General features: G+C 58.7%; 1 protein-coding gene across 6 annotated transcripts in view; it reads left to right on the top strand.

The window, feature by feature from the left end:
• Positions 1-13,790, top strand: part of NFIX (nuclear factor I X) — a 92,857-nt gene that overhangs the window by 67,045 nt on the left and 12,022 nt on the right. For 5 of the 6 annotated variants that reach the window (XM_036032409.1, XM_036032411.1, XM_036032410.1 and 2 more), the window contains 6 exons: positions 5,164-5,226; positions 5,484-5,558; positions 6,151-6,271; positions 7,412-7,548; positions 10,186-10,308; positions 12,183-12,358. In XM_036032409.1, the coding sequence (XP_035888302.1) occupies positions 5,164-5,226; positions 5,484-5,558; positions 6,151-6,271; positions 7,412-7,548; positions 10,186-10,308; positions 12,183-12,358 (695 nt within the window). The remainder of the gene's footprint in view (positions 1-5,163; positions 5,227-5,483; positions 5,559-6,150; positions 6,272-7,411; positions 7,549-10,185; positions 10,309-12,182; positions 12,359-13,790) is intronic. The other variant, XM_036032408.1, reaches the window with a different exon arrangement.

Genomic DNA, 13,790 nt, shown 5'->3' with positions numbered 1-13,790 from the left:
GGGGAGGGACTGTGCCACACTGGAGAGGGCCAAGCAGCTCCTGAGTTGCATTGGCCCTTCACAGGACAGCACCTCCAGAACAGAGCACACCCCACCTTCTTGAATCTCAGGCTTGGGGAGAGCCAGGGGAAGGACAGATGGGCCCTGATGCCCCTCCTCCTAGCCCCCAAAGGCCACCACACTCAGGGCAGAGCTGGAAGAGTTTCCTGTCTGGCCTGGTCCTTAGCACAGAGTATACTGGGCACAGTGGGACACAGCTCTGGGTATACCACTCACTCTACCCCTGCAGGACAGCAGGAAGTGACTGGAAGCATCTCCAAGTTGTGCTGACCTAAGTGTTTGCACACGCTTCAGTTCACATGTGTGGATGTGGTTGAGCCAGGTCCGTGTGCCCCTCTCAACCCTGAGGAACACCCTCCATCAGTGATGCCCATGGGGGCAGCCGGCCAGTGAGTTACATATGGCCTTTTCTCAGAGTTTGTCTCCGGTGGGAGCTGAGGCAGAGTGTTCTTTGCTGCAGTGCACAGGAATTCCTCCCTCACCTAGGAGGAGCCATAAATATCTTCCCGCCTGTGCCTGGAAATATATATATAAAAACATGCTGTCAGTCGGGTTCATGTGTAGCACTCAGCTCCTCTTGGCAGCTGGAGCTTCCCCCTCCAGAACTCTGATGAAGAGGCAGAGCCCTCTTGGAAACATGCACACGAGTGTGCACACATACACACATGTGTGCAAACAGGAAGAACCATAATAGAACATGGGGCTTGAGAGAGGGGAAGTAAAGGAGAAGGAAGGACAGAGGGAGGGATGCGGAGTCAAGACAGAACAGATTCCAGAGGGAAAGGCGAATAGCTGAATGAAAGAAGTCAGGAGCTTCAAGAGCTAAGAAGGTAGAGCTGGTGGGGTGTAAGACAGACAGCACTGGGGGGCACTGCTGCTGCTCCAGGGGTTACAGAGGGGCCTGAGGAAGAGAGGGGCCCACACTGTCAACCATCAGCTGAGCCTCGCCCAGGTTGGGGTGCCTGAACTGTGCTAGCCTGCCAGTCCACAAGCCATTGAACAGGGGGTGACCAGTGACGTGCGCAGGTGAATGGGGAACAGTCCCTTTAGTTTCAGAGCCTTGCTCTGGGGAGCCCACTTGGGCCCACCCCAAGGCAGTTCAGATTCGTCACCTTCTCCTGCATAGTCCTCACTTCTGGGAGCCTTCTGGGCCACCTGAGTCCCCAGGCACAACTGGCAGGTGAGGCCTCTGCCTCAGAGGTGTGGATGCGGGGGAGTAGCCCAGGTCCCAAGAGGAGGTCATGTGGAGGACAGTTAGCAGAGCACGCATGACCTCCAGCAACATCCAGAACAAGCTGTGGGCTCCAAAATTCTCTCCATTCCAAAACCTGGTCCAGGGGCAGGGGCTCTGATGCCTGCCCACCCAGGCATCCATCCTCAAGCACAGTGGCTGGATTTGGTTTTGAGAAGGCCTCATAGGACAGGGATAGTGGGAGGATGCTTAGAGTACAGATGGTGCTTTCTGGTCCTCAGCACAGCAAGGAGGAAAATGTTGTGTTGTCTTGGGGCTGAGGGGAGGTGACCGTGCCCCTGGTCCCCCTGTCCTGTCTGCAGTCTCTCCAGGAATTTAGGGCAGCTGTAGTCTCTGAAGACAGGGTCAGGCAGGGGGGTCTGGGATTCTGTGCTGGCCTCTGTCATGGTGGCCGTGAACTGGGGTATGTGCTTAGGGTTCCCATCACTCTGAGGACCAGGCCAGAAAGAAGGCTGAGGCTGGAAAGGCTGCCAGGGGATGTGGCCCTGAAAGGCCGAGGAATCAAAATGACAGTCTTGGGGATCTGGGCTGGGCAGGAAAGAATAAAAGACAGAGCCAGGCACCTGCCCGCCTTGTGCCAGCCAACACCGTCCTGCCTCTCCACTGGCCCGCAGGCCACCAGCTGGCCCATTGTCCCCAGTGAGAAAGCAGACACTGGAGGGGGGGTCCCATGTGGCAGGAGCTCACTCATGCACGCCTGCCTGGCAGGGACTGCCGGAGGAGAGCCACCCCGTGCTGGGTCAGGGGCGAGGGGAGAAGGGGGGCAGTGGAGAGAGGAGCCCCCACCAAGTAGCAGCCAGGTCTCCTCCAGTGCTGTTGGCAGGGGGCAGTGCGTGGGGCCTGCGAACAGGAGATAAAGAGTTCAGGCAGAGGGTTTTCTCTCACTAACCGTGGATTTGTGTGTTTGTTCAGCTGGTGGTTCTGATAAGCCCCATTCTGCCAGATAAAAGCTGAGCAGCCAGGAGGCGGGGCCTGGGGCCTTCCTCCTGTCTGTCCTGAGGCCTGGGGTTATCCCCTCCCCCAGGGAGCCCAGACAGAAGGGAGTCAGGTGCTGGGGTGTCGTTGTGCTCCCCAGTGGCTGTCCAGAGCAGGCACTGATTTCAGGGCATGGCTCCCAAAGAGCCCCTTGTGTAAGAAAGCTGGCCCAGCTGGCCCCCACCTCTGGGTGGGGAGGGTGTCTCCTCGCCCTCCCCAGAGCGGGTGCTAGCCCGCCCAGTAGCCTGCAGCGCTGGCTGAGCTCCTGCCGGCCCCTCCCCCATCTGTCCAAGACACGGTCAGAGCTGACCCGACAGACACAGGCCTGCTCCCATCCCCTGTGGTCCTGTTGGGACAGGGGTCCATTCTTGACAAACTAGTGGAGTCCTTGCGCCTGGGGACGGCCCGTGGGGGCTTCAGGGCTTTGAGCAGAGTGCAGTGTCCCCAGGCCCCTGGCCTCAGCCCTCCCAGTCCTTTCCATTCGGAGGTGCTGGCTGAGAAGGAGGGTGGGGGCCCAGGCCGCAGCTGCCCCGGCTGCGGGGCTGGCTTCTGTGCCTCCGAGCCTGGGTCCAGATCTTCAGCGTCTCTGCCTTTTGTCCCGGAGCCGAGCGGAGCCCGCCGCCGCGGCCGGAGGTGGTGGCATTGTGGGGCGCCAGGCGTAAGATGGCTGCCAAGGGCTAAAATGGCTGCCAGCAGCGCCCGGAGCAGCGCCCGGAGGCGCGTGGCAGCAGCGACGCCCGGCTGATCGGCGTTCCTGCTCGATTCTCTCCACGGAGCTAACAGGAATAACAGCAATAACGTTTGGGGCAGTGTCCTGGTTTAGAAGGATTTCCTGTTTGTGGCGCTCTCCCGCAGCCCCATTTGTCTCTGCCTGAGCCGCTGGTTCACCTCCGTCTCTTTGTCGGGTTCTGTCTCGCCTTTGTGTCCCTGGGCTGGGCGTGTGCATGCACAAAGCTTTCGAGCTCCACTGGGCCATTTTCGGGGACCCGGACCAATCCCACCAGGTGGATCCAGGGTCTCCTCTGTCTCCCCCACTTCAATGACCCAGGCCTGGGGGGCTTGGCAGTGACTCAGCTGGTCCCCAGACAGGTGGGGCTGGTAGGGGCGGTGGGGGCAGGGGCAGCAGAGGCTAGAGCATGTGCCCCTTGCTGGGCTCCACAAGGGCATCCTGTGGCTCTGGCCTTCCTGAGTTAGTAATTAGGGAAAGAGTGGCCCTGAGGTAGCGGGCCCATAGCAGGGGCCCCAGGAAGCCCTGGGGTGGGCCGCCTCTGCCTTGGCCCCTCCTCTGCTCTCTCTTGGCCTGTCTGGGGCCTGAATCAGGCCTAGAAAACCAGGAATGGGCTAAGGTGGCAGAGTGACAGAAAATTCACACTGACAAAATGCTATGGCACAGAGAGGTTGCCCTCCCCAGGACTTAGGAGGACGTCTGGTGAGTTCTCTCCAGAGCAGAGAGTGCCACTAACCAAGGGTGGCCTGGGCTGGGCGCAGCCATCCCTGTGTGTGAGTGCACCAGGCCGTGCCCCAGGAGGAACCCCAGGCTGGAGGGGCTGAGGGGGGCCTATTAGCAATTTCCTTTTAAATATCTATTTTCTTGATTTGTGACAAGATTTGTTATTATTTTTTGGCATTAAAAAAAAAAAAAAAGACCTAGCAAGGTAAAGGATGGGGGAAGTGGGGCCTGAAACCGTCCTGGGGCTGCCTATCCTTTCCCACCAGCCACAGTGAGGCAGGTGCCCAGGAAACGGCTTGAGCCATGGGAGCCTTTGCTCTGAGAAGGCTGCTGTTCTGCCTGCCAGCTCCAGTGGGGGCCCATGCCACCCTTTAGGAATCTCCTTGCTGGTCACTCTCCAGTGGGAGCATCTCAGCTGTGAGGCCAGTGGGGGACAGATTCCCAGTCAGTAGGCTGATCTCAGGGTGGTGAGTGAGACCAGGAGGCAGGATGGCTCCAAAGAGTGGGGCACAGCCCTGGCCAGCACCAGTGCCCAGTTTTCCAATGCCACCCCCATGTAGTTGCCCCACGAGCAGCTGATTCTTTACCAAGTGCCTGCCTTCCTCCTGCCCCATATCCTGCCCAGGCCCCCCTCCACCGCCCTGTCACCAGCTGTCGTGCCCAGGCAGGCATTCTGGAGGTCCCCGTTGTGCCTTAGCACACAAAGCTTTGAGGACCTAGGGGGTGGGGGCGGGGGGCTTTCCCAAGCTCAGCAAAATATTCACACACACACTCCACCCTGCCCCCAGCCCTCTGTGAGCTCCCACTGCACAATGGGCCCTTGTTTCGGGGCTCCCTCCGAGCAGCTGTGGCACTGGGGCATGAGACAGCCCAGACAGGCTGGCACAGAGCGGGCAACAGCATCAGGGCAGACCTCCCCCCTCCGTGTTGCCAGGCACTGCCTGTAAGCATAAAGGTGAGGTGGGGGTGGCTCAGGAAGACAGGAATGGCTCCAATTAATGAAGTGAGGAAAGGAAGGGGCTGCTTCTCTGGGCATTTGAGGTGGGTGGAAGATGGCGAAACCTTGGGTCCATCCCAGCTGTGCAGAATGGTCGCTGGCTTCTCTCCTAGGTACCCTTCTTGCCCTGTCAGCCAGTGCTGTTTGCCCACTGGTGACTGTTGCCAGGGCACATTGCGCAGTGTCTGGAGATGGTTTGGGTTGTCACAACTGGGGTGCTACTGGCATCTAGTGGGTGGAGGCCAGGGATGCTGCCCAACACCCTGTGGTGCCCAGGAATCCCCACCACGGTAGTTTCTTCTCCCTCTTCTGGTCTCCGGAGTCTCCCCGGGCTGCTCCTGGAGCGGGGAGGTGTTTACAGGGCTGGAGAGGTAGCTGTTTGTGGGGCACTTTGGTTTTGACCCATCCTCCCCTTTGTGTCTCCTGCAGAATCCGGACAATCAGATAGTTCAAACCAGCAAGGAGATGCGGACATCAAACCACTGCCCAATGGTCAGTTCCCCCAGCCCACCTGCCCTCCTGCCTACAACCCAGGCCCTCTTCTGCCTTCCACCATTTCTTTCCCCTTTACTCAGTTGTCCCTTGACTGAGCTTTGGCTGCCAGCTAGAGGGGAGGGGACTCACCTGTAGCATACCACTTCTTCCATGGGAGCAGTGGGGAGGTGGGGAGAACTTTGAGGAAACTGGCAGGCAGCCTTCCTGGCCTTGCTTCAACTCATTCACACTCACTAGCTCTTTTCCCTCCTCAGGGCACTTAAGTTTCCAGGACTGTTTTGTGACTTCCGGGGTCTGGAATGTGACGGAGCTGGTCAGAGTATCACAGAGTAAGTGAGTTCTTTCTTCCTGGCCAAGGCTGAGTCAGCAGGGATGGGGGTGAGGAGGTGGCCCCCTGCTGATGGGGTATGGGGTATTACTGGGGAAGGGGGCAGACAGGGCTTCCTGGGACGTCATCTGCCTCATGGGCACCAGGCTGAGTGGAGCAGAGGTGTCCAGAGAGCCACATTTCTAGTCTGTGCTTTGGAAGAAAAGAATCACAAGTAGGCCCTGGCTGGTGTGGCTCAGTGAATTGAGCACTGGCCTTTGAACCAAAGGGTCACCAGTACAATTCCCAGTCAGGGCACATGTCTGGGCCAGGTTCCCAGTTGGGGGCATGTGAGAGGCCACCACACATTGATGTTTCTTTCCCTCTCTTTCTCCCTCCTTCCACCCTCTCTAAAAATAAATAAATAAAAATATTTTTTTAAAAAAATCACAGCTAAGGGCTCATGTCCAGCAGCCAGGAGGAGGTTTCCCTAGCAGGCTGCACAGGGATCGTGCCCTGGGGCTCCTGGGGAGCTTCACTGCTCATGGCAACAAAACAGACTCCACTGGGCCTCCTGCACCTTCCAAACTAATCATCTTCTCCCTTCTTCCCAGCTCCTGTTGCAACAGCATCAGGGCCCAACTTCTCGCTGGCGGACCTGGAGAGTCCCAACTACTACAACATAAACCAGGTGACCCTGGGGCGGCGGTCCATCACCTCCCCTCCTTCCACCAGGTAAGCCCTGCGCCCCTTGCCTTCCTCCTCCCTGCCCCTACCTCCAGGTCATCTCAGGCGTTGTGAACAGCTATATTACAGCTCCCTGAGTGCTTCAAGGTCACCCCTTGTTGAGGCCACTGGCTCCAGGGCAGCCAGGGCCTACTATACCCCGTACTCCCCAAACTTCCTGCTGTGGGCACTCAGCCCTGGGAACACAGACCTAAACAAAGGTGCTCCCAGTAGGGATCCAAGAAGGCCTCTCCCTTGGGAATGTGGCTCCAGGGGCCAGACCTGCAGCGTGCTGGGAAGGGCATGGGGGGACACTCCAGACAGACAGAGCAGCCTCCGTCCCAGCCGAGGCTGCACAGGCTGGCAGGACCACTCCATGGAGGGTTTCAGAGGCCAGAGGAAGGTGTTTAGACTGAAAACCCACTGAATGGTTTCAAGCAGGAGATGCTGGGGATGTGTGCTCAGAAAGCGCCTATGGTAGCCACGTGCGTGGGAAGAAACAACAGCCAGTCAGAGGCCCTCCACCTGGCTGGAGGAGGGCCTGAGCCCTGGAGGTGGGGGAGTGGAAGAGAGGGAAGGGTGTGGTCATTCAGCGATGTCCTGGGGTGGACACAGTAAGGCCTGGTCAGGGCCAGTTGTACAGGGCAGGGTGGGATCTCATCCCTTTTTAAAAAGACTTGGATGTTGTGGTTCATTGTGAGGTTTTTGGTTCTGATTTGTTTAAATATTACAGTAAAATGTGATACCATTTTCACACTTACAATATCTTGATGGTGGAGTTTTGTGGCGCTCCCTGGCGTTCTTTTCCCTGGTGAGCGCCTCAGTCACCTCACCCAGCCCTGGGGGCTGATGGGAAATAGAAGGTGCGGCCCAGGAAGTAGCTGAGGATTTTGCCCACTTCTTTGACTTGGACAGCTTCGATAGATGATGGTATCAAGGACCAAGAAGGTGATAAAGGAGGAGGAGGATCAGGCAGGCCCAAGGGGTTGCAGGGCTGGTCTGGAGGTGGACACCAGTGAGTGCCCAGAAATGCTGCTGTCAGCAGGCACCTGCTCCCAACATGGAAGGCCCTCGGTGCAGGCTCACTCAGCCTGAGCACCATATCTATGCCTGCCCTTGGCCCACCTGCTCCCTCTCCTCCTTTTCCAGCACCACCAAGCGCCCCAAGTCCATCGATGACAGCGAGATGGAGAGCCCTGTTGACGATGTCTTCTATCCGGGGACAGGCCGCTCCCCAGCAGCTGGCAGCAGCCAGTCCAGCGGGTGGCCCAACGATGTGGATGCAGGTATGGGTGTCACAGGGCCTGGCCCAGCGCAAGGGCACCCCAGAACCTCTTCTTCCCCACAGTTTACCTGGCATTTCTCCCACTGGTGCCTCCACTGTTGGTACTGCCTGGCTTCTGGCCTCCTGATCTTCCAGAGGAGGGCAGTCCAGGCTGAAGAAGGGAGCAGAGGCGAGGAGCTGGGCTGTCACCGAGTGGGCAGCAGCACCCAGTGGCATGGCAGGAGGAAAGCAGAGGCCTCTGGTGCCCTGGAAGTGGCCGTGGCCTCCTGTTCAAAGCCTTCTTGGACTTTTTCTCTTGGGATTTCTGTAGAAAGGTTGCCTCAGCTCCATGGTCTTCATGGTGTAAAGCAGTTTCTCAGACTGGGTACGGCCGACACAGATGGGGCCGGGTCACTTTCTGTGGTGGAGCGTCCTGGGCACTATGGGGTGTTGAGAAGCAGCCCTGGCCTCCACTCACTAGATGCCAGTGCACAACACCCCTGGCAGGTGTGATGGCCAAAAATGTCTCCAGACGCTGCTGAATGTCTGTTGGGTGGGGTGAGGAGAGACTCTTCCTGAGCTGACTGAGCTGAAAACTGCTGGCTTAAAGGGCTCAGCTTCCCAGAAAGGAGCGGAGTCTGGCAAAGGGTGAGCAGAATTGTCTTTAGGCCTCCCAGCCACCTCTAGCCACCCCCTTCCTGGGAAGTGACACCGTCACTTCCAGGCTTGCTAGGAGGCGTGGGTAGACCGGGAGAGCCCAGGTGGGATAGAAGATGTGCATGAGTGTGTGTGCGCTTGTGTGCAGGTGTGAGGAGGCTGGCTGCAGGGCACTTCTGCCTGGCACACTGGTGGTGCAGTCTATGTCGTCCTTGAGAGAGTGAGCATCTGGGATAGGGGGTGCAGCCCTGCATGGGCGGGGTGTGCATCGGGCACCTCTGCTGTGCTCCAGCCTGGGGACTGAGGCTTTGTTTCCCAACACAGGAAGATGAGGGTCTGACCCAGTGGTACTTTTCCTGGTGTTTTCCAGATGTGACCCTACTGGGAAGGGCCAAGTGGATGGGCAGGGGGCTGGGCTGGGGGAGAAACAAGGCCAAAGGGTGGGGAGGTGCTGTCCAGACACAGAATCTGTTTCTGCTCTGGGCTCCTCAGGAGGAGGGGAGGATGGGAGGAGGGGAGGAGGGTTCTCCTCCAGGTCTTGGGTTCAGGGAGCAGGCTCTTAATCACCATCAAGGCTTGCCTCTGTGGGACATCACTCCACAGGACTTTGGGTGCCCCTCCCAGAGTTTCCTGGAGGCAGGTGGGGGACATGGGCCAGCACAGCTCAGATGCTCCCCTGGGGAACCTTGGGAGGCATAAAAGCAGTTGAGAAGGCTCTGAAGACACCCCTGCCAGGGCCTCAGTTAAGTGACCACTTCTGTAAGGCCTCGTGTGCCTTACAGATGCATCCACCATGGCTGGTGGCCTCCAGGCCCCTCTGCCTAGACATGGTTCCCCAGGAGCCCTCCCCTCTAGGCTCCTGCTCTCTCCTTTCCTGGCTGTCTGTGTAGAGCCTGCCATTTCTGCTCCTTCTGGCAGTCCTGCCACGCATGCACAGCTCCCAACATCCTCTTGCCACGGCACCCCAGCTTCCTTGCTTTCCTCTTTTCTTCCTTGCCCCCTTTCTATGTTGCTTCCCTGTGCTGAGACAAATCGCCAATTAAGCAGCCCAGCTGCAGGACAGGGAACAGCTGGGGAGGTGCTGTGCGGCCTAGGGGACAGCTGTGCACAGCTGGTGGGGGTGCTCCCCCCCCCCCCCCCTGTGCCAGCTATCAGGTGGCACACAGCTGCCGCCAGATAACACCTCTTCTGGCAGCGGCTGGGAGTTCGTCCTTCCCCGCCTCTTCCCTCTGTGGTTTAAATGGCTCTTATTTCTCTGTTCTGAAGTCCCCTAGCCCCCTGCCCCCAAACTGACTTGATTTGTGCCTCAAAGATGGCAGCTGCAGAGATCTGCTCCAACTCCACCTTACCCCTCCCTCCCAGCCTGGTCACAGCCTCTGAGGCTCAGCCCAGGGACCAGACAAGCTCCTCCAGAGGACCCAGCCCTGGGGTCCTGCTTGGTCATAGTGTTGTTTGGATGTGGTGCCCCCTGGGCACTGAGATGACCTTGGTGGGCAGCATCAGGGTTCTAGAGGGGTGTTCTCTGTGCCCCTGTCTCCTGCTAAATGCTGCTCAAGTTCTGGCACCAGGAGCAAAACAAAGCCCTCAAACGTCCCATCCTGAGACAGTCCAGCCTCTGGGGCCCCTGGCCCAGGCAGCTCTCACCTGGCCAGCCCCGCCCCCAGTGCCCTGCCTGGCTCCCTGACCCTGTGTCCCACCTTTTCGTCCGTGCCCCATGAGCTCGCTGTGTGCTCATCAGGGGACAAGATGGACCCCACTCACCCCCTGCCCAGCAGCCCCAAGTGCCTCATTTTCCTCTCCTCTCAGAAGCACCCGAGGCTGGCTGGTTTGCACACAGGGCCTGAGACGCAGCCCCATGGGGCACAGGAGGCAGGAGGAGCCCTGTGGGGGAAGGGCAGCCGGGAGGGCCAAGGAGAATGAGTGAGCTGCTGGCTTCCCGCCTTCCCCTGCTCCCGCCCTGGCCCAGCTAAACCTGCACTGTGTTGCTGATTCCTCCCCCCAGGCCCGGCTTCTCTAAAGAAGTCAGGAAAGCTGGACTTCTGCAGTGCCCTCTCCTCTCAGGGCAGCTCCCCGCGCATGGCTTTCACTCACCACCCGCTGCCTGTGCTTGCTGGAGTCAGACCAGGTGAGAAATGGGGGCCCAGAAGGGGACATGGGGGAGGTGGCGGAACGCTGAGGGGCAGCTGGCCAGGTGAAGGGGCCAGGGTCCGTCAGGGCGACAGCCCCAAGCTCTCCGAGGGGGCTCCAGTACAGCGGCAGCGGGTGGGCAAGGGAATGGGCCCTCCCTCCACAGCAGCACCGGCCGAAAGACCAGCCAGCCGCTGGGCCTCCTCACCTTGTCCTCAAGCATCCTCCCACTTGCTTCTCACTCCCCACATGCACGTGTGTGAACGTGCTTGCAGGTGTGCTATGTGCTTGCAGGTGTGCACCTGGGTGCGTACATGTGTGGCGGGGAGTGTGCTTGTGTGTGTGGACATGTGCACAGGCCTGTCCTCAGGCCTCCTCTGACTCGCCCTCTGACTGCAGAGACCTCAGGCCTGCCCAGTTCTCCTCTCCCCGCGCCAGCTGTGGTTGGGAAAGCTTAGGCTTCTCCCTCTGCCCTCCTTTCAGCTATTCTTTCCCAGCTCCTGGCCACACTCAGGGTCTGGCTTCCCAGCACCAGACCAGCTTGGCATGGGGCACAGATTGACAAGAGCACTCGTAGGAACCCGGGGTCCCCCGGTGGCACCTAGGCTGTTGTTCCGGGAGTAGAGCCGGTTGCTGACGTGGGGGCTCTCTGGCTTCAATCTCTAGAGAAGGCCCTGGGCAGGGAGAACACCTCCGAGTTCCTGAGGGGACAGAATCAGGAAGTTGTGGGAGCTGAGTCCTCAGCCTCACCACTCCCTCACTTGCTTCTCCCTCACCTTGGCACCCATCTGGCACCCATCTGGTAGAAAGAGGCTTGAACTCTTTCTGGACACAGCCCTGTGTCCACTCACCATCTCCTGGGCCCTTCCATAGGACACAGAGAACAGCAAGGTTCGCCCTCCCGGCTTCCTCCTCTGGGCCTCCTGGCTGGGAGCCCAGAGGCAGCCTGCGCTGGGGCAGGGTGTGGTGGCCTCAAGGTGGGGGCAGGGAGCCCAGGCCGTTGGCTGCGGGAGGCAGCCGGCCCCGCTCCACTCAGCTTTTATGAACTCCAGAGAGAAGCCAAGTTTCCTCAGCCCCCTAATGAAACCGAGAGCAAAAGCAAGCTGATTGGAAACAGACGGGCGGGAGAGGACTGGCTGGGGAAGGCTGGGGCCTGCTCTGGGGCGCGAATTGTGTGTGTGAGCTCACGTGCACAAGGACGCATGTGCGAATGCGATGGGGCCTGGGCAGCAGCAACCTGGCGCCCGCCCACCCACGTGTGGGAGATGCACGGCTCTGCGTGCACATCACAGGCCCCTCCCACACAGGTGTGAGTCCAGTCCCCCGCCTCTCCTCCCTTCCCCAGGCCCCACCCATGCCCTGGCCCTCACCTCAGGAGCAAAATGCAAGGGGGCACCCAGAATCTCAGTTGTCACAATTAGTGGTGTTTTAATGCATTATTTTTAAAAATTAAAACTTTAGAAAAAATAGACAGTGAACAAATGTCGACATTTTAAACAAAAGACCAGGTCGACGCTGTGCTTGCAGGACCTGCCTTGCTCGTTGCACCGTGAACCGGGCCCTGGTCCCCATCAAACTCTGTTTTCAAAGAAGAGCAGCTGGTTGGGCCATAGGCCCAAGTTCGCCAACTGGATTTTTAAAAATATTGCATTGAAATGTTATTTACTTTGATGACTAAGGTTTTTTGTTGTTGCTGTTGGTTTGCACTATCTCCCAACTTCCATGCGGAGGACCACCCCTCTTTTTCCTTACCCTGGTCCTGGCCCTGCTCTTGCCCGTTCTCCCTTTCCTCCGAACCCTCAGTGCCCTGACCAGTGGTTTCCCTCATCTTCTGTCCGCTGATGTCCTCTCTTCCCACCCATGTGCATGCAGGGAGCCCCCGGGCCACAGCGTCAGCGTTGCACTTCCCCTCCACATCCATCATCCAGCAGTCGAGCCCGTACTTCACGCACCCAACCATCCGCTACCACCACCACCACGGGCAGGACTCGCTGAAGGAGTTCGTGCAGTTTGTGTGCTCAGATGGCTCAGGCCAGGCCACCGGACAGGTGAGTCCAGAGGCCCAGTAGCCCCACCACAGCTCATCTCTGTGTCTGTCCGTCTGTGTCAGGATCACAGGGAGAGGGCCTGAGAGCCAGGAGCCCACCTGGGACTGGAGCAGCAGAGAGCTGGCAGTGCGCACACCTTAGCTTTCTGGTCTGGGGTAGGGGCCTGTGTATTGTGCCGGGGCCACTCTATCATGGTCCAGTCTGGAGAGCTGGAGGCAGCAGCGGGGCCCACCTTGCTCGGGTGCCTTGTCCTGTCTTCAGTCTCTGTTCCCCCGGGAGTGCACCCATGAGCTGTTCAATCCAGGCGCAGCCCCTTAGCTCCTCATGCCCCTCTTCAGCCTCAGGGCTGCGAGGATTTTGTAAGTTCTAGGCAAGGTTTCCCAACCATGGCCCTATTGCCACTTGGGGCTGTTCATTCTCCGTGGTGTGAGGCTGTCCTGGGCATTGTGGGGTGCTGAGCCGCAGCCCTGGCCCCCACACGCTAGAAGCCAGCAGCACCACCCCCTCCCCAGTCATGGTGATCAGGAGTATCTCTAGACTTCAAACTCCTGTTGGCAGGACTCTTAACAAAGAGTTTCCAGGTTACTTATGGTTTTGTAGCACAGCCCTGCTCCTTAACCTGGGAGAGACTGGTTTCCCATGGAGCTCTGCAGGGGGCATGGGGTAGAGGGTGTGGGGGGACACAGCCCTTCTTTGTCAATGAGCCCTAGAGCCTGGGTCACTGACAAGCAGAATTATGGGGTAGCTTAGCAAAGGAATTATCCCAGACATTGGTGGGCCAGAGACAACCCTTCTTCAGTGGGAAAGTAGTCCTCAGTCCCTGGGGGACCACTCTGGGTTGGGAACAATGGTCTCTGAACCTTTGGAAAGGTTGCAGAGCCCCAGCAGCATGATGCATTATGAGAATGTCCAGCTGCTGTCCCCCAGTCTGTCCAGAGGTTAGGTGGGGACGTTGCTCAAAGGGCCACAACGAGGGAAGCAAATCAGAAACCCATGCCAGACCACACCCAGGGGAAGCAGCGGGCAGCCTGCAGGTGCCCTGAACAGTGTGGCCGTTTGCTGAGTGCTGGTGTATTATTGGTGGGGCAAGGGGGGGCTTCCTTACTCCCTCTTCCCTCCCTCCTGCTCTCCCTCCTGCTTTCCAGCTCCTTCCCCTCTGTGCCCTTCAAGGGTTTCTTTGCTGACTCTGCAGTTCCTTAGCACACTCAGAGCCTTGCCCACCTCTCTGGACAAGCTCTGTTTGCTTTTAGGGGCATTCAGGGAAAAGTGGATGTGACCCCTGACAGCTACTGCACTTTCTCCAGAGATGCCATCAGAGTCTGTGGGAAGTGCCAGCCCATGTCCCAGGCCCCTTGGGACTTGTACAGTGTGGATCAGAGAGGCCTGGAACCCTGCCTTGCCTGCCTTCTCACCTACAGAGGCAGCTGGGGTT

The sequence above is a fragment of the Phyllostomus discolor genome, chromosome 8, assembly GCF_004126475.2.
Source record: "Phyllostomus discolor isolate MPI-MPIP mPhyDis1 chromosome 8, mPhyDis1.pri.v3, whole genome shotgun sequence".
Taxonomy (NCBI): Eukaryota; Metazoa; Chordata; class Mammalia; order Chiroptera; family Phyllostomidae; genus Phyllostomus; species Phyllostomus discolor.
The sequence above is the reverse complement of the archived record's forward strand: the minus strand, read 5'-3'. Positions and strand labels throughout refer to the sequence as shown.